Source organism: Wolffia australiana, chromosome 6 (genome assembly GCF_029677425.1).
Source record: "Wolffia australiana isolate 7733 chromosome 6, ASM2967742v1".
NCBI lineage: Eukaryota > Viridiplantae > Streptophyta > Magnoliopsida > Alismatales > Araceae > Wolffia > Wolffia australiana.
The window spans coordinates 3,951,226-3,975,545 of NC_135840.1; the positions used below are offsets into that span (position 1 = coordinate 3,951,226).

Below are 24,320 nucleotides of genomic sequence, written 5' to 3' on the forward strand. Positions count from 1 at the left end.
TATTGGGAATTTTGATGATTCATAGATAATAATCCTAAGAAGTAATGTATGAATATAGTGACCTCCCACGATTAGTTCTTTTAATATTTGAGAAAATAGTAAACTATATGAGCTATAACTATAAATCCACAATTTATCATAACATTTCTCTCTGTCCATTTTTTTTACCTTTGTATTTACGAATAGTTTGTCATGCGTTTGTCTGTGAATCCTTTTTTTGTCTTTTTATTTGCTTCAGCTCTATTTGCAAAATCTAAAATTAAAAAAAAATTAAGATACTTTTTTTGTCATTCTATTTTGTTTCCTTTGCCTCGCATACAATAGTTGAGACTTTTATTAGTTTTTTGGTCCAATAGAACTCGGCAATTTCTTTTCATGTAGCAGATACAATCGTAACATAAAATTCAACTTCCAACTCTTTAATCCAAGAGATTGAACACACATGCCTCTCTTTTTTTGTCCCTTCACATCTAATAAAAAAATAAATATTTTAATACCATTAATGGATCCAACCGAAATTTAGAAAGTAAAACACGTCTCTAATACTGCATGAACAATTGCAGAAGTGTTCTATTAGGCCACACCAAAAAGTATCAAAGTAACCTTTTAATTATTCTCCTCTCCACATTTACTTATGTTTTTCCCCGTATTTAGATTATGTTTTTTAATTTACTTCCATCTTAAAACCGTCATTAACTCAAAATCTTCTAGTGTACGCATATGGCACTCTCCGGTATATGTTACCCATGAAAAATGAATGATTGCTATGAATTATTGGAAAATAATAAGAGATGACAAAGGTCTATTGGTACATCGGCATCCAAAACACTTGGTTTTTTATTAATTCACCCCAATAACTAAACATTCGGCTACCTAGTTTCTGGCTTCATGACCAAACGGCCTGATCCTTGAGCTCACACTTGAAGGCACCATCCTTCTCCTCCAGAAGAGCAAGAGTCCACTTTTCAAAGCTACAGTTGACGAAGTCGTAGTACCCGCCATGGATGGCGAGCTTACCACCCAGCACTCTCTCCTTCACCCATGGATAGGAGAGTAAATTCTTCAAAGACCAATTTACAGATTCCTGCCACAACAGAGGCCCAAATGAGTGATTTTAGATAAAACTGGCATGGAAATATAAAATTCTACCTAGTTAATGTGTTGATGAAATTAATCTTTCCAACCTTCTCACAGTGTTCACACTGCCTATCAAAGCATTGGTCTCCAGCAGCTGCCTTTGTGCTCTGTCGAGCACTCTTTGCCACAGAAACCCACTTACCTATGAAGCCTTGATCTGCCTCGGACGAAATCAAAGGGCTGACCAGATGATAAAAATAAAATGTTATACTTTCAATAATCTTTCATAAAACTAAGTGCGTCGGTACTGTTTGGAGCTATTAGGGATTTAGGGTTTTTCCATCGAATTTGAAGCTTATTGGGTTCAGGGTTTAGGGTTCTAAAACGAGTGAGCTGCAAGCATACCTGTCATCTTTCTCCTCCTGTGTGCTCATAAGTGCACGAATGCCGCCACAGCGACTATGTCCAACAACAAGAATGTTTCCAACCTGTAGGATAAAATTCACACATTTGTTTTCAAATCAAATGATTAGAGATCCTCTGATGATTAGTTTTATCAGGTAATAATGTACCTCCAGGGAATTTACAGCAAACTCCAGAGCTGCACTAGTTTCTGAGGGTCCATGCTGTTAGAAGTTGAACATTTGACGCATAAGCAGATGGAGAATACAGATTAAAGAATCTAAAAACTTGAATTGGTACTACAGCCTAGGGTTCAATATCCAGGATGAAGATGATGAATGTCATCATTACTTTTTACACCTGAATCATACAAGAAGAATCCAGCATCGTGATCTCATCATCATTTTGTCATTTTCACCTCATCGTATTTTCATTTATCTTGTTCTACAATATGGATGATGCCGATGATGATGAAAATTGCGCCATTTCTACCAACCTAATACAGCACTCGCCTGCTTTAAATAATACCTGAAATGGTGGGACAATATTTGCGACGTTCCTGACAGTGAAGGCTTCTCCTGGTTGAAACCCTAGAATGGTAGAAGGGCAGACTCTAGAGTCTGCACACGCGATCACCATGAACTGTTTCAAAAGCATAAGATTATTAGAATCTCTACACTTTCACCCTACAAATTTGTGAACATATAACTGATGAATCATCTCTCAGTCTGCAGTTTTATTCGAGCTGAGAACAAAGGACCCAGAAACTGAGCAACATGATTTAAAAACAAACCCAGAAATAACGAAGAAACATGTTTCATACAACAAATAAGGAACGAGAACTTTGCTTCACTTAACTACATACTATCTGATCCATCATAGATAAAACATAGAAAGAAAGCAGATATTTCCTGACAACGCAAGAAGAGGATTACCGATTGTAAAAGTTGACAAGTGCAGAGCAAGAATTGTATATAGAATTACCTTCGGAGACTGAGCCTCGGCTAGGCAGCTGTACTGTTCTCGATTAGCCCTGATAATGTGAAATAATGTGAAATAAAATAAAATAATGTTATCAGTAAAGATGCACAGTAGAAGTCTTGAATCCACGTACAAATATATTTGCCTCTTGAAACGCGAAAACCTATTCTTGAGATCTCCAAATGCATCATCCCCACAAGAACTTTCTCTAGTCTGTATATCGTCTTCGTCAAGTTCTTGCACCAGAGCAGCAGGATCTCTAACACCCTTAACCAGAGCCATGGATAACCTTCTGCAACAAAGGGGATAATACATCATAACAAGCAACTTAATTTTCCAAGGTAGAAAACTTTATAGCAAAAGTTTTGTGGATGTTTCAGTGACAGTTAGCTTCATCATCATCACTGTCATCCATCAATTGATGATTGAACCATTAATTTCATCCAGTTTCCAAGAGGCATCCTCATTCGTCTTCATCCATCGGTTTCGAAGCTAAGATGGAGAATTTAATAAGACCATCATCATCATCCTCATTGTCAAGAGCTATCATTAGCATAATCATCCACCATCATTATTTGTTCAAGCCCAAACAAAGATGAGAATGATCAAGCCATTGTTTTGCGACGAGGACGCAACAGTGGCAGAATCCGTATGAAGAAAATCTAACAGATCTGTTGAAATTGCCCAAGAGGTATGACAACAAAGAAGAAAAGAAAAAAAAAACCAGATGGTCTTCCAACCAATGTTAGAAAGTAGTAGTAGAAGTTAGAAAGTAAAAGTACAATATCACACAGCAACATATAGAAATAGGAGCAAAATAAAGGACAACAGAAATAGGAAAAGATAATCGCCGAGAGCTTACTTCATGCAACTGGAAATCATGAGAGGCGACCGCCTAATCATGCTCAATTTCACCGAGGTACAGCCGATCTTGCACAAATAAAGAAAAAAAAGCACAAATTACCCAAATTTCCCAACGACGACGCACAATCCAGAGATAAGATTGAACCACACCTCAGCGACATGCTGTGAGGGAACCAGAGAATTTGGAGTTGTCCGGACCGGCGCTGTCGCCATGGCTAATCCCAAAGAAGAGAAGCCAAATAGGGAAAGCAACTGATCTGTTGCTTCGCTGGCGAAGTAAGCAGCACGAGAATGGTAGGAAGAAGCGGAAGAAACCCGTTGTACGGATCACTACGAAGATCAAAGGGCCCTTTTGGCTGCACGGAAAACCACGGAATTTGATCGACGGAGAAAACGATGTGGATGAACGACAGCGACCCAGATCAAATTTGTGGATGATATGAAATGGGTCGGCGTTGTCAGCTCGGGATTCAACCACAGCCACTAGGATCTACAGTTTCTTTGTCCGGGATCTTCGGAGAGAGCGAGAAATAAATGAGTAGAAGACGATGGAAACCATCGCACGTGACAAATGGACGGTGGGGAACGTTCCCACGTGGCGCTCAGATCTATAGTGCAAGGAAGCTGAGGGGACTGTAGGGGCCAACCGAGAGCAGGAGAGGGAAAGCCGAGCAGGGGCCAAGAGGGAAGCCCGAGCGTATAGTGCAGGGACGCAGACGGGACGGTTTTTTCGTCCCAGGACAAAATAATCGTCCCGTCTGCGCGATCAGACGAAAACCGAGACGGAAATTCATCACGGGACAGACGGACGGGACGCTTTTCCTATCGTCGGATGAAAAAACCGTCAGGAGGTCTCGGACGACGGACTTTAAGGGATGGACAAAAATCCATCGGATTCGCTTCCGACGGTTAAGATCTTGCCTCATGGCATCGCTTAATCAATTCCTTGACATTTTGCATCAAAGTCCTTGCTTTTTATCACGCGTGCAAACCGGCGCCACCCAAAAGGAATTGTACATATGTCCCTTCGCTTTCTCTCTCCTCCATATTTTCCTAAAAAAATAGAAAAGTATATTAAAATTTAAAACATGATTTTTTTTTCATCTGGGACGAGGGACGGGACGGTTTTTCTGTGGACGAGATGAAACTGGCAAAGTCGGGACGTGGACGATTTTTTTCTTCAATGGACGAATCCCTGGATGGGACGGTTTGGACGAAGTTGAAATATATGGATGGGACGGGACTATCTTCGTCCCGTCCCATCCATCGTCCACGCCCTGGATGATCCGGAACTATAGCCGAGCAGGAGCAGAGGGGGAAAGCCAAGTATGAGCCAAGCGTTCAAAAGGGTGACCTATTTTTTTCGTCCTAGATGTCGGACGGGATGAGAATATCTCAGATGGGATGGTTTCCGAATGAGACAGGACATAGACGACAATATTTGAGTCAAGATGAGTTGGACAAACCTCTAACAACTGGGACGTGGGATGGGACAATCATTGTCCCATCCTGGTTCTGTGTACTTTTTTTATCAATTTTAACTTCTGAGATTTGATTTTTGATGAGTTGGTGCTTTCGATGCAAGACTTTAGTAGGTCTCACTATGGAAGGTTTGTATCTGTTAGTGATCATTTGAACCAATCCTCATTAGAGACGTAACATGTGGGATTTGTTAAAACATATCACTCCAAGAAAAATACAACCTGTTTAAGAAAATAAAGTGGATTGAGATTCTAAACAGTATGTTTTATATTTATAATAAGCATGTATTTCTTATGATAGGTAGGTATCTGTTAGTGATATCTCACTCCAAGAAATTCTAAAATCCCATAATGTTTGTGTCAATTCGGAAGGTAAGTTAAATGACGATAATAAATTGGAAATTAATATAAGTACATATAATGTATATAACTAACTATGTTACTCTGTTGGATTTTTTCTACAATTAGAGTGTTTATTTTGAGGAAGAGTTATATTCATTAAAACAATTATTTTATGTTATATATTAAAATATAAAATATAGTGTATTAAGCCAGAATCCCACTCTTTGGCCCCCTTCCCCAATTACTTGTTAGTTATATACATATATTAAGAATATTGTTTAGTGCTACACATTTCTCTTGATTTAGTGCCCCAATAATGGATGGTCAGAATGGATCAATCTGGCCCTCAAATCCACGTCCTATATTTTTCTGGATATGAAACATAAGTACAAGATTTGAGTTAAGAACATATGCAAAAAATGTGGAACTATAATGACAAAGTTATGACCACCCAAATATGTCTTTTTCAGCCTTTAATATCCCTTGTTATGAAGTGGACGGCTTTCTCAGGTACTATTTCCCAAATTGACTGCACAAATGCTTAATAATCCACTAAAGTCCTTGCACTCAAATCACCTTGATAAGTGACAAGAATCTCACCACTTGATCTTAAGAAATTCAAGTGTGGTTAGTCTAAGATTAGAAATATATATGATAATAATAATTCATACTAGAAATTAGTTAGTAAATAAAATTAATCATGTTTTTTCCAGTAATGACTGATTGGTGTATGTTTATTATAATAATCAGTAATAGAAATGGAGTAAATGTGCACTAATGCATGTTTTGATTTTTTCTTATCGATGTGCTAAACAAAAATCTTAGCATGTTGAGAAATCAGTCGATGTGATCTAAGACACCAGTATGATTGGATATAGAAAATAACTTGTTAGGTTTATGTGATGGATACCCATGTAATTTTTTTAATGAACTCATACTAGGGTAAAAACTGAAAGGAGTTATAACCAAATTCACCTTCTTGAATAACTAGACTATATGACTTGAGGTTATCCTAAATGAAGAATGAAGTAGATTTAGTAAACTCCTATGGGTAATATCAGTTTGATATCTTAGATTTCATGGGTTTAGAAATTTTCTCTATTTCATGTTTCCCAAACTATAAGGTCTACTATGAAAGAAAAACATAGCTTCCTAAGATGAAACAATTCATCAAGTCATTAGATTAATATTAGACAAATGTCAATGCATCATCGTCAACATTACAAGTGATTCATGTTTTATTAAGCATATCTAAACTGTTAGAATCATGATTATTTTTATGATCTCCATCCTGCTTTGCAGATAAATGATTAATCATTTTTTTACATTAGTTTTAAGTGACAGCAATAAACACTAATCCACAAAATACAAGCATTGCGCTAATACAGGAGCAAATTCAATCACCACTTTAATTTAATACCAATCATTTCTTGTATCCCAAATTCAAAGTTCTATTGTTCTGCATGACTGATTATCAATTCTAAAATTTCAATACACTTCAGAAAATCACAAGGAGCACAAAAGTATGCCAAGTCATTCAGAATAGCCATACCAAAAAGCTGCCATCAAGATAAAATTTATAAATGTGAAAAAGAGGCAAAGTGAAGTTATTCAGAGGATATCGTTGTCTGATGGGACAAAACACAATAACAATAGTAACCACATCTCAAATACAGAGTTTCTTCTTCAGCATAAAATGCCTTATCCAAAAGTCCTGTTGGTTGACCAGAAATGGATGCACCCTGAAATTTGAGAATTCACAGTCATGACACAAAATTATAGGCCTCCATGAAATGCAATTAGTTAGCAGACATGACATAGATGGGGAGGAATTTCCTGGTACTCCTGGAATCATGGTGAGCACACAACCTTGGTATTATTGGTATCTACAAAATATGGTGGAACACAAACAGCTGTAAAACTTTGGTAAGGTTTGTCTCCCTGATCTTGGATATCAAACATATCTTCTTTGAAGTGATTGATGGAGAATACATAATTTACTATAATATTATTTATTTCAAACGATGTTTTACATCCATCTTTTGGTCATGTTCTCGATTGATGGTATCAACTTCTAACTAAAATTTATAAAAGATAGTGGATTAAAAAGATACTCTAAAACTTAAGATGGAACAAAGCCATTTTTCAGTCAGTAGAGGAACCTTTAGCTATTTCCTGTTGGAAAGGAAATTACTGGGATTTAACTTAGGGTTACAGCAGTATATGTTTTAAAATTAGACGCAAATGAGCTGGTGCTCATGGGTGTGCTAGGATGAACAATTCAAAATTGTCTACTATCTTCCACACTTTTCTAGTCTTATTATTGGGTGGATACATTTTAAACAACCAAGTATTTCTTAATATGATCATTTAGTCCAGTCTTTAAGTGAGATAGGTGACACTAGGATCCCAGGGGGAATGATTGATTACCTCGAGGGAATTAATGACATTTAACTGGAAGTTAATATAGATTGGCTTGGGGTAAATATTATTCTCTAAAATTACCCTAATATGTACTCAGGTTTTAATTGATTTTCTGAAATCATCCACAATTCAGTGCATACTCTCTTGCCCTCATACACATCTGAAGATTGGACATGCTTAAAGAAATGATTTAAATATAATTGAAAGCGGGTAGCCAAGAATTCATCCAGTTAAAGCATTTTGGAGTTAACAACTTCTGGGTCAAAGTGTTTGCTACTATAACCTACCTTATTTGTTGCGAGTTAGCTGCAATTTTATACAATTTCTCACTTCTGAAAAAAATTCCAAGTTAAGCTTTATCAGACCTTTGTCAAAAAAATTGAACTCTGTAGTTTACTATAATCTTATTCCCTGATCGAAAAATAAAATCAAATATAGTTCTGAAATATTCATCTTCCTTAAAGAACGTATTTTGGGACAACTGTGAATTATATATTTTAGGCAGGGAAGGTGAACTAATTGAAGCGTCAACCAACGTGTAAGACATAGATAAAATATCTACTCATTTGTACAAGGATTGAAATTCAATCTCAATGTAATTAATTATCTTAAAATAACTCAATTGTTGACTATATTCTAATTTTTTTATTTTTCATTATTTAAAGTGGTAATTCGTCTGAAACTATAGCAGTCCTACTTGCTCAAATGAATCAGCAGATCACACCAATATTGTTTTTTAGATTTTTTATTATATTTATACAATTTTATTGAACATAACTTTATATCCTGGACTAATCCAGGAGATCAAGCTGATATGTAATATATATGAATTATCCACCTCAACAGGGTTCAAGTCCTTAGATTTTGTGATAACAAATATCAAATATCAAAGGAGATCCATTCTCTATTTTATCAATAATAACTTAGTTTACTTTCTAAATTAATCAACAATAGTGTCACACAAATAAGTAATATATGACAGTGCAAAGTCCACAAAATTCAAAGTTTTACAATCCAATTTTTTGTATGAATTTTACATAATTTGGGGGCCTCATAATTTTGCTCATTCACAATATATTCAACATTGTGATATGGGCTTTATTGTGTTGTGAGCTAACTTTGGCCCGTAACATTTTGTTAAAATGAGAAGCATGAAGAATATGTTTTATTATGAGGCGAGCCAGTTGGCCAAGCTAGCTACTAAGCTCATCTAGTGCTCAGTGCTCAAGCCAGCCAGCAATTGTCAAGCGTCAACACACAAGGCATGGTGGCACCACACACAAGCACCATGGGGCATAACCACTCCCATAGATGCACAAAGTAGGACCAGTATAGAGGAATACACAGCCCACACTCGTGCATGAGGTAAAGGGGTTTGTTTAAGTCAATGAGATAGACCGCAACCCAACAGGCTGCTTCCTTAAGAAAGAAACAAAAATAAAATGATTCAACTTTGAGCCACCCGCCTGAACCCAGTGTCATAATGGGCTAGCCAAGTTTTCGCGATATAATCTCAACCGTCTGATCTTCGTTAAGAAGATTGAATGACGAGATTTAAAACAAATAGTTTACCTAATTTTTTTCTTACATATTCTTATTGGTCATGAATGTTTTTGAGGACATCAGGAGCTATACCCATAGTGAATTAAGTTTTTTTCAATGACATGGAGTGGAGGATAAAGGGAAAGCTGAGGTTGGATAAAGGGAAAACTGAGATTTCATTAACTTGCTTGACCCCTCTTACGTACACATCTAGCGGCCAGGGTAATAATAGTCAAACTCTACCTTTAGCCGTCATCTCCTTCTGCCAAATGATAGTTAGCCCCCTGGGGGGACCGCTAGAAAAGATCCATTGATCCCTACATACCTCTACCAGGGTGTGCATTGCATCATCAGTGGAGGGAGGCCCTCCTCAAGCCTTAAAATCAAATGTTCTTGGGATTAAAATTCACAGCGGTAGTGGGAGACCCGTTCTAGTTTCCACTAATTGATCCAGAGCCTGTGACAGCCCCAAGATGGCTTGGAAAGCTTGGGGCGGCTGCCAAAGGAGCTCTAGAATGTCTATAAAGCATGCCAGCATGAATGAACTTGACGAGGACATTGAAGTCAGGGACAGTGAATGTCGCCCCATAACTCATCTGAATCAAGGTGTTTCCATTGGTACTTCTGATTTTTTTGGGTAGATTTCTACATTTTATTTTTAGTTTGACTCTTAGTTTTGGTACAAAGTCAGCCTGTAATCGTGTTTGATATCAAAATTTTTATAAAAGCCTCTTTGAGACGTTTCAACAAACTCTTACCCTGCATTTGATATTTTATCCAACTTAATCTCATTTTCTTCCAATTTTATAAAGAACAGTATCAAAATATCAAAAAAACTATGTATTAATATAAATTGGTATAATCGAATTGTATTATGATAATCTACCCCTTACTCTCAATCTAATTTATCAAATCCTCCTTAAAATAAAAATAAGTTCTCTCCCTATCTCCATAGATGTTTCACTCTTATCATATACAAGACCTATCCTTGCTCCATTAATACACATATATAATTAAGTAGTTTGTTGTTCATATCTAGGATACTCTTATTCACTTTCCCCTCCATCCTTCCTCTTATACTTTACTTAAAAATAAAAAAATACTAGTGACTATCTATTTAAACATTAAAACTCCTTTAATTACTATATCTCGGTCTCCTATATCACATATAACCTAATTATCAATGAAATAAATAATTGCATTAAAGATATCTCCCATGAAGTATATTATCTTTTCTAATTTTTTTACACCTTCTTACTCATGAATGTGAATAAAATATAAAAATAATTCATTTACAACCTATCTTACTATTTCTGTATTATGATCCTATAATAAATTTAATTATCCCATTTATTGACTACCCCTAATCGTTAAATAATAATAATAATATAAAAATGTTTTATCTTCTATAAATCTCACATGTACCTTTCAGAGTTCTTCATGATTAGATTTATTATTTTATATCATCCTAATTTATAACTGAATACAATTACCTGTTTCTACTTATTCCATAAGTTCTCAACTTTCACTATCTTCTCGTTTTATCAATGTATACTTTTTTATTCAGTTATATGACTAACTACTCTTATTAGCCTTACTATCACTTTATTCTTCATAATCCTAACTCAAGATTTAGGTCTATCTCTAAAGGCTAGACTTTATGGAAAGCGTCTTGCTCACCTCTACCCAGATTTGAGTTTATACTTTTACAGATTTATTTGATCAAAATGAATTAAATTGACAATGACATTAAAACTAATACCCTAATTCTCCTTGATCAATAAGTCAGAAAAATGTATTTGGATTTATTGAAATATTTATTGCAGTGTATTTTACTCATACAGTGAATTTCGGATTTTTCTCAATTGTGTTGTATTTTTATGGAAATTTCTGATGTTAAATTTATAAATAGAATTATTTTATAAGTTAGAATATATATATATAGACTTATATTATTACACTTGCCTTTGAATGTACAATGACTTATCAAATAATAAAAGATATTTCTCATAAGTTGTAAAGCTACATTATGTCGGAAAGAGAATTTTTTTGGCACCATTCGCTGTTTATGATCCCAAAGATTCTCAGCGTTCCATCCTCAAATTGATGCAAAAATAGAGGTCGTCAGTCAAAGTGTAGATAACCTCCTCCACTGTCCTGTCCACAATAGTCACAACCCTTGGGATATGCTGCTGACTCATGTGTTGTATAATCTTCAACATCACCACCAAATGCTCAAAGGAAAAAAGCCCCTTATCCATGTTCTATGTTCATCAATCCATCAAGCCCATTAACCTCCATGTAATAAATGTTCACGAGCACTTCTCATTTACTATTGATTCCTAGGTTGCCTGAATCCATGTCCTCCATGAGGAAGTTTCTTGAAGATTTTCCACACCTAAGTTTACAAAATGCTAGAAAATTTTCATCACTGATCGACCAAGTTTAATCTCTATCCAGATAGCATCTAACGGGCTCATTCCAAATTATATTTTATAAGTGGGTGCACCTTCAAGATCCTTAATAATCTTTTTTTAAAAAGGCAAAATACACGGTGCCGGGTACGTCCAACCTTGCAGTTGTGCCTGTAGACCGATCCAGCCGTGCCCTGGACACCACCTAGGATCTTGAGGATCCCAAAATTCTCAAGAATGTATGCTCCCAATGCAGACATGATCAATGCACCAATACAATGAGACATTAGCTCCACCTACTCGTATCCCTCAAGTCCCTCTTGATATGGGTGCCTGTCTATACATTTTGGTGGACTTGAGGGATGTTACTCCCATTAACTCCACTACTTTTGATGCCATCAACCATATGCCTACTAATGGCCCATTCATCCATGAACCATCATCCACTGATGTCCTCCTGAAATGATCCTGAGGGTCCTTATCAGATGCTGCTTAGATTTTACTAGTAGATTTTTCAAATGTTGTTCCCCATTTACATGACAACTATCTTTAAGGTACCATGGAGAACTCTAGAACTTGTCTCAGAACCTCCCTCCATCCCTTGATGCCATCATGTCACTATCTGAAGAAGCTTAAGTATAGGCTTGAAGCAGAAACCACATCCCATGTTAGAGCATGTGTCTCCTACAATATCGCCCGACCAAGCAACCCCAAGATAATCATGTTTTGCTGACCAGATTTGATTCGTAATCTGTTAATGAAAATGTTGGCCAACCAGATGTGGAAGGGGGCATCATCAGCTTTGGTTCATGTCAACAAGGATAGAAACACACCAATTACTATTGCAACCAATTCTCTACCACTATGATTTAAAAGGTTCTGAATAAGGTCCCCCACAAATATTCTAGTAAACTTAGGTCCAATATTGAGGTTTCACATTGATGTTATAATTTAGGCTCAACTAACAATATTTTCTATAAATTTACACGTAAAATACTATCTGATAAATATAGGATATGTAAGGGGTTGATCAACCAGGAGGTAGAACTCCAATTTCAGAATTTTCTTGACCTTGAGAATAAAATAAATAATTTCAAAAGCAAAACAAATATTTTTTTGGGATTTTATGGATTTCTAATTTTTCAAAAAAATTCTAGGATGCATTGTTAAGCACTAAAATTAGTAAACTAATCTAGATGATTTTTGCTGATTTTTTTGGGTACTTAAAATGGTATATATTTTGAAAATTTAAGTATTTTTCACAATTATTATTACCGAAAAAAATTCAAATGAACAATATGTCACTTTGATAATTTTCTATAATATATTTAAAATATAGAACACATAGATATTCATAATATATACCATTTAAAATATACTATGTTTACGTTTTTACATTTTTTTATTTTTTTACAAAAAAATACCCTATTTACCTCTAAGGCAGTCAAGGGGGGCATTATGAAATTGTGGCAGCAAGTGGGCTGCCAGAGTTGGGCCCCTGGGTTGGTTGGCTTGGCCCAGGCCAGTTCAGGCTGGTTCAACCTAGTTTAGGGTGGCTCATCCTGTTTTGGACATTGCTCAAACTTTGGTTAAGTTCCTAAGGGGGTACAATATGATTAGTTGTGCCATTCCTCCCCCCCCCCCTACACACCCACCACATATTAGTGGGTGAATAGGCATCCTTGTGTCTGGTCTTCTTAACATGAGGTCCATTCAAACCCCGAATATAGACGACATATGAAAACCCTAATTTTGGATAAGTAAATGAGAGATTTTGATAAATTTTTAGGGAGATAAACTAGAGATGCACGTAGGGTCCAGAGAGAGAAAAATAATCAATTTTAGAGAGAGATGGTTGTTGAAGTGAAGATATATTCAGAGAAAGTGATCTAAATGAACAGATAGAGAGAGAAAGTGAGAAAACGATGTAGCAGATGTTGGGAATGGACTTTAAAGGTTAAAATTGTTAAATTTTATATGAAACTTTACCCCAATGAACTAGATAAGGAGGGAAATTTTAGAAAGATAAAGAAATGTTTAGAGAAAGATAACAAGGGTAAAACAGGTTTTTATATTAGATTAGGCATCATTTGATCATACCCTGTGTTCAATTTGATGTGAAAAAACTCTTGGATACTTAAATGATTTAATGATTTCAGAGATCAGGTACAATGGATTGTGAAATAAGAGAAATGATGAGTTCACATCTATGATTTGACCTATCTGGGGTGAAAGGAGTTTTCTTCACTGTATATGACAAACCCTAGAAGGGGTTGGAGGAGGTTGATTGAGAGAGGAAGTAATGACATCCCCCTAATGAGGTTACATGAGAGGGTATATATACCCTAAGAGAGAGAAAGAGTTATAATAGGTCTAATGGGCTTATAGAACAGGGCCCATTAGACCATAGAGCATAGTATCTCACTAACAACCCCCTCCCCCCAAGCGAAGTATGGATGTTGTCCATGCCGAGCTTGGACACAGCACGTTGAAGAAGAGGGCGGGATAGTCCCTTGGTGAGGACGTCCGCTGCCTGGTCAGTGGAGGCAACAAAATCCAGGTCAAAGATCCCTTTGTCCATTCGCTCCTTGAAAAAGTAGCGATTGTGCTCCATGTGCTTGATGCGTCCCTGCTGTCCAGGGTTCTTGGCCAATGCAATCGTCGACTTGTTGTCGCAGTAGAAGTGAATCGGGCCAGCATACTCCACACGGAGATCGTGAAGGATGTCGTAGATCCACTGGCCTTCAGAGGCCCCATCGGCGAGGGCGCGGTACTCGGCTTCGGCACTGGAGCGGGACACTTTGTCCTGCTTGCTGCTCTTCCAGCTGACGAGGCTGCGAAAGACAAACGTGCAGTAGCCCATGGTAGATCGATAATCCACAACGGAGCCGGCAAAGTCAACATCGGTGTACACCTTCACTGTCCGGTCCGTGCCTCGAGGAAAGAGCAGGCCCTTTCCGGGGCAGGCCTTTAGGTACGCAAGTACCCGGTTGGCGGCCTGACGGTGAATCTCCCGTGGGGACTGCATAAACTGGCTGAGCAGGTTGACGGCGAAGGCGATGTCGGGCCGAGTGTGTGTCAAGTAGAGAAGCTTCCCCACCAGCTGCTGATACCGGTGGGAATTCGTCAGCAGCGAATCCTCCCCTTTGCCCAACGTGATAAGGATGTACTTATGCTGCGAGACAAATATCCCACGAGGGGAGTAGGCCACCACAAGGCCAAGGAAGTATTTGAGAAGGCCGAGGGCCTTGATCTCAACCTCCTTAGCCAAAGCGGTGCTGAGGCGGACGGCTTCGGCAACATCAGATCCCGTGATAAGGATGTCGTCGACGTACATGGCAAGAATGGAGATATCGGTCGGGCTGTGACGGAAGAACATGGAAGCATCTCCATTGCTCTGAGTGTACCCTTCGGTATTCAGAACTGAGGAGAACCGACCAAACCACATGCGCGGGGACTGCTTGAGTCCATAAAGGGACTTGCGCAGTCGGCACGGGGCCGAGTGAGTATCCCGGCGGTTGTTGCATGTACACCTCCTCCGTCAAGTCACCATGCAAGAAGGCGTTCTTGATGTCAAACTGTCGGATGACCCATTGGAAGTGAGCCGCAAGGGCCAAGAGAAGACGGACAGTCTCCATCTTCACCACTGGTTAGAAGGTCTCGAAGTAGTCCACGCCATAGGACTGAGTGAACCCCCAAGCCACAAGACGAGACTTGAGGCGTTCGAGAGTACCATCCGCATGATGCTTCTTGGGATGGATCCACTTGTAGTCCACCACCCTCTTGCCAGGAGGGAGTGGAAAGACGTCCCAAGTGTGGTTCTTGAGTAAAGACTGCATCTCCTCGTCCATCGTCGCTTTCCAATGAGGAGAAGCGATAACATCGGCTAAGCGGCGAGGAATGGGATCCGACTCGATCCGAGTAAGAAACAGACGGTGGGGAGTACTCAGCCGGTCGAAGGAGATATAATGAGATAGAGGATAAAGGAGTGTTTGGGTGCACTGACGGACCCCTTTCCGTAGGGCAATAGGCCATCCCAACTGATCATTATCTTCGGCAGCAGGTTGGATGGACGGCCGACGGAGGATGAGCGGAAGCAATAGATGGGGAGACACACCGGGAAGTGCAACAGACGACTCCAAGGGAGTAGAAGGCAACTCACCGGGAGGTGACGAGGGTGAATCACCGTGAGAAGATGATGCCACAGGAGAGGGTACAGAGACCAACGGTAGTGGCAGGGCTGCCGAAGCGGGAGAAGCGGGCTGGGTGGCCGGAAGCGAAGGAGAGGTGGATGACACGTCCAAAGACCCCTCAGGAGTCACCGACGGATAGGAATCAATGGGAGAGAGATCATGGAGGAAGGATGACGGCAGTGGGTTCCACGATCGGAAATGGCCCCAGGGGAGGAGCCGAAGGAGCCTCATCCAACGGAAGGCGGGATGAGGCAGAGTAATCCCCAAAGTAGGGTTCATGCTCGGCAAAGGTGACGTTTGTCGAGATGAAGAAACGCCGAAAGGGCGGATGATAGCACCGGTACCCTTTTTGGAGGGAAGAGTAACCCACGAACACACACCGGAGAGCTCGGGCATCGAGCTTCGTGTGTGCTAGAGACGTGTCATGTACGTAGGCGGTGCAACCGAAGATCCGAGGCAGGAGTCCCATCGACAAGGAAGCATTCGGGAAGGCCACACTCATCCGGTCCAAGGGGCTGGAGAACTCCAGGAGCTGGGTAGGGATACGGTTAACGAGATGAGTACTCGTCAAAACCGCCTCTCCCCAATAATGCCACGGCGCCTTGGAGTCCGACAGCAACGTCCGAGCCGTCGATGTAACATATCCGATCCGGCGTTCGGCCATGCCGTTCTGCTCGGGTGTGGCCATGCAAGAGGACTCGTGGAGAATGCCCCGGTCGGCAAAGTATGAGTCTAGGTCGGCGTTGAAGAAGTCTCGGGCATTATCGAAAGAAAACGCTGGATGCCCCAACCAAACTGCGTCTGCACCATGGCACAAAAATGGTGAACATTCTGCGCAACCTCGGACTTCGCAGTTAGCAGGTAGACCCACGTATAGCGGGTAGCTTCGTCCACAAAGAGTAGAAAGTAACGGTGCCCCTTCAAGCTGGCCTGCGGTGCTGGTCCCCAAACATCACTGTGGACTCGGAACAGCGGGTCGAGGAGTGAGACATGGATGGAGTAAACGATGATCGATGATGCTTGGCTAACTGACAAGCTTCATAAACCAAAGTCTTAAGGTCCAATCCAGAACACAACGACGGAACAAGACGTTGTAAAGTCGAGAATGGCGGGTGCCCAAGCCGCTGATGTGCCATCAAAAGACGTCCCCGACGTTGCTCAGCCACCGATCGAAGCGTCCGGTGCACCAAGAAGCACTGGGAACGGCCCCCATCGTCCAGCAGCAGCAGTCCATTCTCCTGCCTAATCGGTGTAGTCCGGCCCACCTTGTCAGACAGAAACATACCATCAGGCTGGAGATGAAAGGAACAAGAGACGGCATCGACTAAACGCTGCGGAGACATAAGGACAGCCCGCAGGTCTGGGACATGCAGGACGTTGTGGACCACACCAAGGCCGTCCACATATACGGCCCCGATTCCGGCCACACGGAGACGTCCACCCTCGGCCGTGAGGACAGTACGGCCACCACTATGCCTCTCGTAGGATACAAACCGGTCATTGAGCGGGGTCATGTGCTTGGTAGCCCCCGAATCAAGTACCCAGGTAGTATCCGAGACGACAGGTGAGTGGAAAGCCGTATGACCACAGTGCCACTCATCTAAGGAAGGAGGAGGATGAAACGTACCAAAACCACCGAAATATGCCGTGGACTGGTTCTGCATGGCAGCCATTTGGTCACGGAGACGAGCCAAATCTGCCTGGAGTTGGTCCATGGTCATGGTGGAGGCACTGGCGGAGGACGAATTAGGCTGGGCCACCATGGCCTTGCCTTCTGCGGCTTCCTTCTTCTTTCTCCAATCCATCATTCTTTTCTTGCACTTGTTCTTCTCGTGGCCCGGTTTGCCGCAATACGTGCAAATCATCGTCCCAACTGGTCGGGCTTTGGAGGTGGGCGTAGGGAGAATGGCAGTAGAGGAGGCAGCTGGTGCAGGTCCGGTCAACAGCGCGGTCGACTCACCCGGAGGTCCCGAAGAGGGAGTCCCATGTAGAAGGAAGTGGCTCTCCTCCTCTTGGAGCTCCTTCACCAAATCCTCGAGTGTAGGAGGGCCTTCCTTGTGGTGCAAGGCATGACGACGGATGTCATCGTACTCGCGATTCAGGCCATTGAGGAAGCCCATGATCCGCAGGAGAAGCACGTTCTGGTACGTCTTGCACTTCGGGTCATCGGTCGGCAGGTAGTAGTCCACTTCATCCCACATCTTCTTGTGGGCAAGTGCATAGTCGGAGATCGACATCGAACCCTGACGAAGGCTGTTGGCCTGACCTGCAAGGGCAAAAATGTTCCACCAGTCGTTTTCCCTGCCGTAGAAGGACTTTGCCTGGTCCCAAAAGCCTTTCACCGTCGTCTGATGGGGAAAACGGTCGCGGAACTCGGGGGACAGTGTGTACGTATACAGCCAGCCGAGAATAAAATGTTCTTCAACATCCCACGCTGCATGATGCGGATGTTCGGCTGTCAGTGGTTCTTCAGTGCAATGTTTGAAGAGCTGACGCGCCTTGAGGTTGGTCTCGACAAAGCGAGTCCACTGAAGGAGATTTGGTCCCCGTAGGAGTGTCACCTCCGGGACCGACGGAAGAGGATGGGCCACCTTGTAGGACAGGGGCTTCTCTAGAAAGTCGGTCTCGGTGAATGGCATGGTGACGTCGGTGCTGCTGCGGCGGGGCTGCGGCGCTGCTGCGGCGGTGCTGCTGCGGCGCTGCTGTGGCGGTGCTGCGGCAGCGCTGCGGTGCTGCTGCTGCGGTGTTGTTGCGGCGGTGCTGCAGTGGTGCTGCTGTGGCGGTGCTGCGGCGCTGCGGCGCTGTTGCGACGGTGCTGCTGCGCTACTGCGGCACTACTGCTGCGGCGCTACTGCGGCACTACTACTGCGGCGCTGCGGCGCTGTTGCGGCGGTGCTGCGGCGGTGCTCCGGAGAGACTGTCTAGGGTTTCGCTAGAAACCCTAGAAGGATGATACTGGGTAGCGGAGGGTGATGTCAAACCCTAGAAGGAGGATCAAGAGCACATGTGCTCTGATACCATGACAAACCCTAGAAGGGGTTGGAGGAGGTTGATTGAGAGAGGAAGTAATGATATCCCCCTAATGAGGTTACATGAGAGGGTATATATACCCTAAGAGAGAGAAAGAGTTATAATAGGTCTAATGGGCTTATAGAACAAGGCCCATTAGACCATAGAGCATAGTATATCACTAACAGTATATAATAATTGAAATAAAATGCTGAATTCAGTGTGGAAAAACCATAAAAAGAGACCCAAGATGAGAGAGAGATGAGAAATGAAAAACAAGATATGGGAGAAATAAGAAACAAAACTCAACAGATGAGAGAGAGAGAGAGAGAGAGAGAGAGATTTTAGATTAGAGAAAAGAGAGACATGAAAATCAGGAGAGGGAGACAGAAAGAGGTGAAATGAGAAAGATAAGAAAGGAGAGACATTGCAAGAAGGAGATATATAAGAAAGGTATGTGACAGATCTATATTGCAAAGGAAACATATTTGAATTCATCTTAAGGATGGATGAGAGTAAATATTCCAGACATGAACCATACTCCTTTTCTTATATATCTCCTTCTTTGGGATATTTGGAATATCATTGTGATGCAACAATGGAATCTTTTCACCACTGATCTCGACACTTGATCTTTTTGCGCGGGTGGAGGGAGGGACATTTTAATTACAATTATTTAATCATCTCATTTATATCAGGACTTGCCTAACTGTTCTGCATGGTTTTTTGTGGGATCTCAATGCCAAACAGATTTGTGATAACATAATGGTACATTTTTGCAATGCTTACCTTTGCTAATCATTGCTGAAGCCCTTGATTGGTCCCAATTTGATCAAATCAAATGGAGACATGTGGCGGGGTGCAATGCTAAGTCCTGAAATATATAATTGTTCTTTATAAAATAAATATTAAGTCATAAAAATATAATGAACATATATTCTTGACTTAGAAAATTAATATCTTCATAAATATAATGTCAGGAAATTCATGAAAAAGTTATTCTGCATTAGAAAATTAATTTCCTTCAGAATATAATTTCATATAAATTCTTTAAAATTCCATTAAATCCACATAAATCAGAATTTCACTCAAAACATAGATTTAATCATTTAATTTCATTAAAATACGAAAACTGCATGGAAATAACCCAAATATCCATTTGTTATCACCCCACCATCTATCCCATCACCATTTTTTGTATTCATTAAAATATGAAAATTTCCATGCCTCCCTTGACCAATGAGTCACCCCTCCTATCCTTTGACATGATAGCCCTCTTAGGTCAGGAGTGCATGGCTTGATTACATAGGTATACTGGGAAGGTCGAGGGGCCCCAAGACATGCTGTAAAGAACACGACATGTCACCAAGCTATTAGGGCCACAGAATGCAGTGTTGGAAAAATTAAGGCTCTCTCCTTGTTAATGCCAATAGATAACTATAGAAATGATAAAATGAGGCAGCTTGGAGAAAAGAACATCTCAATTACATTCATTGAGCATGTGATGCATATTTATGGTGCATTGATACATCTTTTCAAAGTACTTTTAGAATGAAACTTGTGAAATAAAATCTTAAGTCTTGGAACAGTTGCATCTCTCCACTATAAATTTTAAAGTCATAAATGCCATTTTTAACTTCTATGTCCCAGTATTGAACCCAAACCATAGGATGTGTAGGAGACTCTGTCTAAACCTCATCCTCATTTGACCGTTATTGATTACATTATCCATTATGTCCCCATTTCGCTCTGTTGTGCATGGTCGCAATTGATGTACTGGCCTTCCTATCCGCTACTATGTCATCCTTTCTAGGTTGGTGCCACATATTCCTGTTGTATAACATTTCGTGGCACAATAGGAGAGCATGTAGCACTTAAAGGTGATCCATTGTATCACATGATTGTTGTGGTAGAGAATGTGGTATCTGGGGTTGATAATCACAAATAACACGCTACTTTTCATAATTATTTGGTTTATTAATGTCTTTATTCTCATTGAAATGTGATAAATCCACTTTTTAAGTTATACAATGATTTATTACAGTTTTAGAATGAAGTTCCAATTTTTCTATGTTTTATGTTATTTTAGCATACTTTTCAGACATAAATATGATGAAGAAAATATTTTGATAAGTGAGAAAATATAAACTTATATTTACTTAAATGTTTCTAAGGATTAATTTATATTTTCCAAAACCTGTTGTGATTTTTACAGATTTTCTGGTATTTTCATGGAATTTTATGACATTAAATTCATAAAATAACATAATTTTCTATGTCATAAAATACGATTATGAATTTTTGAAGTAAGTTTAATTAATTTGATGACCTTTTAAACTTGTAGAATTTTGTGTGACACTGGAAATCTGTCTAGGGATTAGACAAAATTTTTTGTTTGTTCACAAGGAGTCGAAGGTTTGCCAACCAATACAAACATGAACAAAAGTTTGGTACTATGAACAATGTTATGGAATGGTTTGTGAACAGCCCAACCATTTGCCAACACATGGGTGGAAAGTTAACTATAGTAGGACACCTTCTCCCCCCATCTCATCTTTAGCACTTTGACAGCCGACCACCAATTGCTTCTTGTTTCCCCCCTCTTGGCCACTGCCCATCCTCTCTTCTCCTGACATCGGCACATATCATCCTTCTCTTATTGCACTTTGGCCTCTTCTCACCCCCCTCATAATCAGCATTTCAACGGCTGGAGCTCAACTGCTTTTCGTTCCCCCCTTGGCCAGCTACAAGCAACCCCCTTCTATTTACTTCTTGCTGCATCGGTAGAATGACTATGAAATAATTTATCCTACAATAATGAAGGTCTTTAAATATGCAACACATTTGAAAACAAAAACAAAAAATCCAATATGAATGTAGACAACAATTTTCAGTTGTTCGTTTGCCAACAAACACTATTCATTCACTATCAAACACCTTACTTCTAATCCCTAAGTCTGCCACACAAATTGGAGGAGAGAGAAAGTTGAAGGCAAGAGAAAATCAGATGGGTCAGATTTCTCCAACTTGAAACAATGAGATCTAAGGATCTCGAAGAAGTTTTGGGCTGAAATTTTGAATGTAGTTACACCTTTCCTTCCTCTACCATCCACCATCATGGTCTATAAATAGACCCCCCCCAAACCTTGTAAAAAAGACACCCTAGTATTTTGTTCCTAATTACAATCAGCTGTCAGGTTTTCTCATTTGAAATATCATTTGGGTCCATTCTTATACTCCAAAAGTGAAGGATTAAAGGATTGAAGATCAAGACACGTGAAGAAAAAACACCAGTCTATCTATTAGGCATGTGACGACTAGGTTAGTGTGATCTTTGCCTTTTTCTAACTCATATCTTTATCCTTTTTTCCTAGGTTATCATCGTTGATAGCCTATGTGTCCACTATCATGCACACCAACTCCAACTCCCCTGCTCGTCAGTGCATATTTGCCTCCATATCTAATACCTCAGATATCGTAAAACCATCATCACTCGCCCCTACTCCATCTCTCATCGACACATATATCCCTCATATCCATCTCAACCAGCATAATATCTTTTTCATCCATTCCCTTCTACTCAAAAGTACCTGCTATTTTAAGTAGAACTAATTAGTGTTTTCAACTATAATTTTCCATGATTTTTCAAAATTATTCTATAAACTTTGAATAGATTAGGTTAATTAGTAAAATTATTTTTTAATCATTTTAGATCTATTTTGAATTAATTTTCACTAGTTTGATTACAGTAATTTAGGTTAAATTAATGAAAATACATATTGAATGCCACAAATTATAAATGAAAGCTAAAATTCACTTGTTCCATACTTTCTCCCTGTAGATTGGTTCCTTACTTGGTCCATGCTCGGAAGGAAAATTATTAATATTTTTGTATAAACCAGAAGCCTTAAATAATGTATTTAACCCTCTGGTTCATCAGTAGGAAGCCTAACTGGATTCTCACTACCCTAAGTGAATTTTAGCTTAAGCCTAACTGGACTCTCACTACCAAAATACATCTGGCCTATCATCTACCCTCATGTGCTACAAGAGGATAGCGCATATTTAAAAAAAAGGCACTCTGACTGTTGACTTCTATAAGATATTAGATGAGACTGAAAGGTATTGGACAAAGTAAAAACAGTATATATTTTCATCAAGCACATGTGATGTACATTTTTATTTGACGGATAAAAATTTTTAAGTCATCTTTACAATGAAGTTTTTCCATGAAGTTCTAAAGTCATGGAATAGGCAATTCTTGATTTTCTAGAAAAATTGCATCCATACATTATTCCATTGTGGGCCATAACTGCCACTGGTAACTTCCAAAGATCAAGATTAAACTCAATTTCTCCCCAACCTGTTGATTTTAGTATTCTATGATATTTGATGATTCATCATCGATGAAGCTTAAGATTAAAGACTTTGAAGGTGGGTCAACAGAAAGCAACTTACCATTGGAGACATATATGATAATTGGAGAGGAGCTTCTTGATCCAAAAGCACGAAATCAAAATATATGTAGGTTTGTGTAATGTCAAACTTTCTTGGATGTTCCATAAGAAACATCCGTATCCAGATCGATTTATCAATCTTTGAGTTGATTAATCCCCATAAAATATACATGTATTGAATATATATTTAGGGTTTTAACATTGAGTTAGTGAAATTGAAAATCTAAGGTTTGATTAGTGAGCTCAAAACAAATGGTACAATTTACATGAAAATTTCTTATGGAGGTAGATATGGTGTAGTTTTCCTTCATTTATATATACAGACCACATTTTCCCCCAGTTTATCTCAGCGCAGTAGATATTTGGACCATGATAGATTGAGGTTTCAACATAAGGAGAAAAGATCCTGTAGCTTTAAATGTTAAATTATAGGGGTTATATCACGGTGTGGCCCGAACTTTTTCGAAAATTCGAGTTACAGCCCTTACTTTTTTTTTACCGCGACACAGCCCGAAGTCCCATTTGGTCCGCAGCCTGTGACGTGGAGTCTACGTGGCTGCCAGGTGGAGTTCCGGCGGAGTCCACCTAGGCGGAATCCACGTGGCAGCCGCGTGGATTCCACGTCACTGCGCGATTTGAAGAAAGAAAGATTTTAGCCCGCCCAATGTGAGTCACCCGGGAGAGAGCTGAGAAAGGCGACGAAGGAGAAGGAGACGGTGGAGAAGGAGGAAGAAAGGGCGCGAGGGAGAAGGGGCTTCGCTGATCAACGCGTCGTTGGCGCGGAATCGTTGCGAGCACGCCCTCGCCTCGCCCTCCTCGATCGGCTGAAGCGGCCGCCCTACTCTGTCGCGTCGACGGTCCTCACCTACAACACCGTCTTCAACGCCTGCTCTCGCCACGGAGGTGCCCTGGGATAAAGAGGAGATGGGCGAGCTAAATTCATGCTCTTCCATACCCATTCGTTCATTTGCGCTTGCTGTTCTAGGGTTCATTGAAATTTGATCTTCAATTCTTCTTCCTCGCCGATTCTTTTTTGCTTTGGGAAGAACACTGACTTCCGATAATGATGTCAAAGTGGCATCATCTGTTGATAATTTTGTTAGTAGCAGCGAAGAACCTAGAGAAATTTCAGAA

At 40.2% G+C, this 24,320-nt stretch overlaps 2 protein-coding genes across 4 annotated transcripts; both read right to left on the reverse strand.

Moving 5' to 3' along the window:
* Window positions 1–747: 747 nt before the first annotated feature.
* LOC144704702 (beta carbonic anhydrase 5, chloroplastic-like) lies at window positions 748–3,828 on the reverse strand. 3 transcript variants are annotated; one of them, XM_078577218.1, is made up of 9 exons: window positions 3,475–3,826; window positions 3,323–3,390; window positions 2,594–2,749; window positions 2,464–2,512; window positions 2,008–2,121; window positions 1,650–1,703; window positions 1,483–1,565; window positions 1,185–1,317; window positions 748–1,084 (listed from the first exon to the last, which is right to left on the reverse strand). In XM_078577218.1, exons 1-9 carry the CDS (start codon window positions 3,535–3,537, stop codon window positions 887–889), a joined length of 918 nt encoding a protein of 305 aa, XP_078433344.1. In that variant the 5' UTR covers window positions 3,538–3,826; the 3' UTR covers window positions 748–886. The 3 variants fall into 3 exon arrangements, with proteins under 3 accessions (XP_078433344.1, XP_078433343.1, XP_078433345.1); XM_078577217.1 differs by having other exon boundaries at window positions 2,594–2,752; window positions 3,475–3,824; XM_078577219.1 differs by having other exon boundaries at window positions 941–1,084; window positions 1,150–1,317; window positions 2,594–2,752; window positions 3,475–3,828.
* Window positions 3,540–18,359, reverse strand: LOC144704462 (uncharacterized). Its single transcript, XM_078576901.1, has 9 exons — window positions 17,542–18,359; window positions 17,148–17,451; window positions 16,754–17,012; window positions 16,295–16,521; window positions 16,101–16,252; window positions 15,645–16,000; window positions 15,078–15,173; window positions 14,712–14,935; window positions 3,540–3,680 (listed from the first exon to the last, which is right to left on the reverse strand). The coding sequence occupies exons 1-9, from the start codon at window positions 18,357–18,359 to the stop codon at window positions 3,540–3,542; spliced, it is 2,577 nt and encodes an 858-aa protein (XP_078433027.1).
* Window positions 18,360–24,320: the final 5,961 nt, after the last annotated feature.

Excerpts from the sequence above, each read along its gene's own strand:
- LOC144704702 (XM_078577217.1), bottom strand. The coding sequence starts at position 3,537 with ATGGCGACAGCGCCGGTCCGGACAACTCCAAATTCTCTGGTTCCCTCA. Across the intron at positions 2,753-3,322 it reads ATGATTTCCAGTTGCATGAA|AAGGTTATCCATGGCTCTGG; the intron begins GTAAGCTCTCGG and ends CCTTTGTTGCAG. Across the intron at positions 2,122-2,463 it reads CCGAGGCTCAGTCTCCGAAG|TTCATGGTGATCGCGTGTGC; the intron begins GTAATTCTATAT and ends CTTTTGAAACAG.
- LOC144704462 (XM_078576901.1), bottom strand. The coding sequence starts at position 18,359 with ATGCCATTCACCGAGACCGACTTTCTAGAGAAGCCCCTGTCCTACAAG. Across the intron at positions 16,522-16,753 it reads GACTTTGGTTTATGAAGCTT|ACGCAGTTTGGTTGGGGCAT; the intron begins GTCAGTTAGCCA and ends GCCATGGTGCAG. Across the intron at positions 15,174-15,644 it reads GTCGTCTGTTGCACTTCCCG|TGGTGAAGATGGAGACTGTC; the intron begins GTGTGTCTCCCC and ends CCTTCTAACCAG.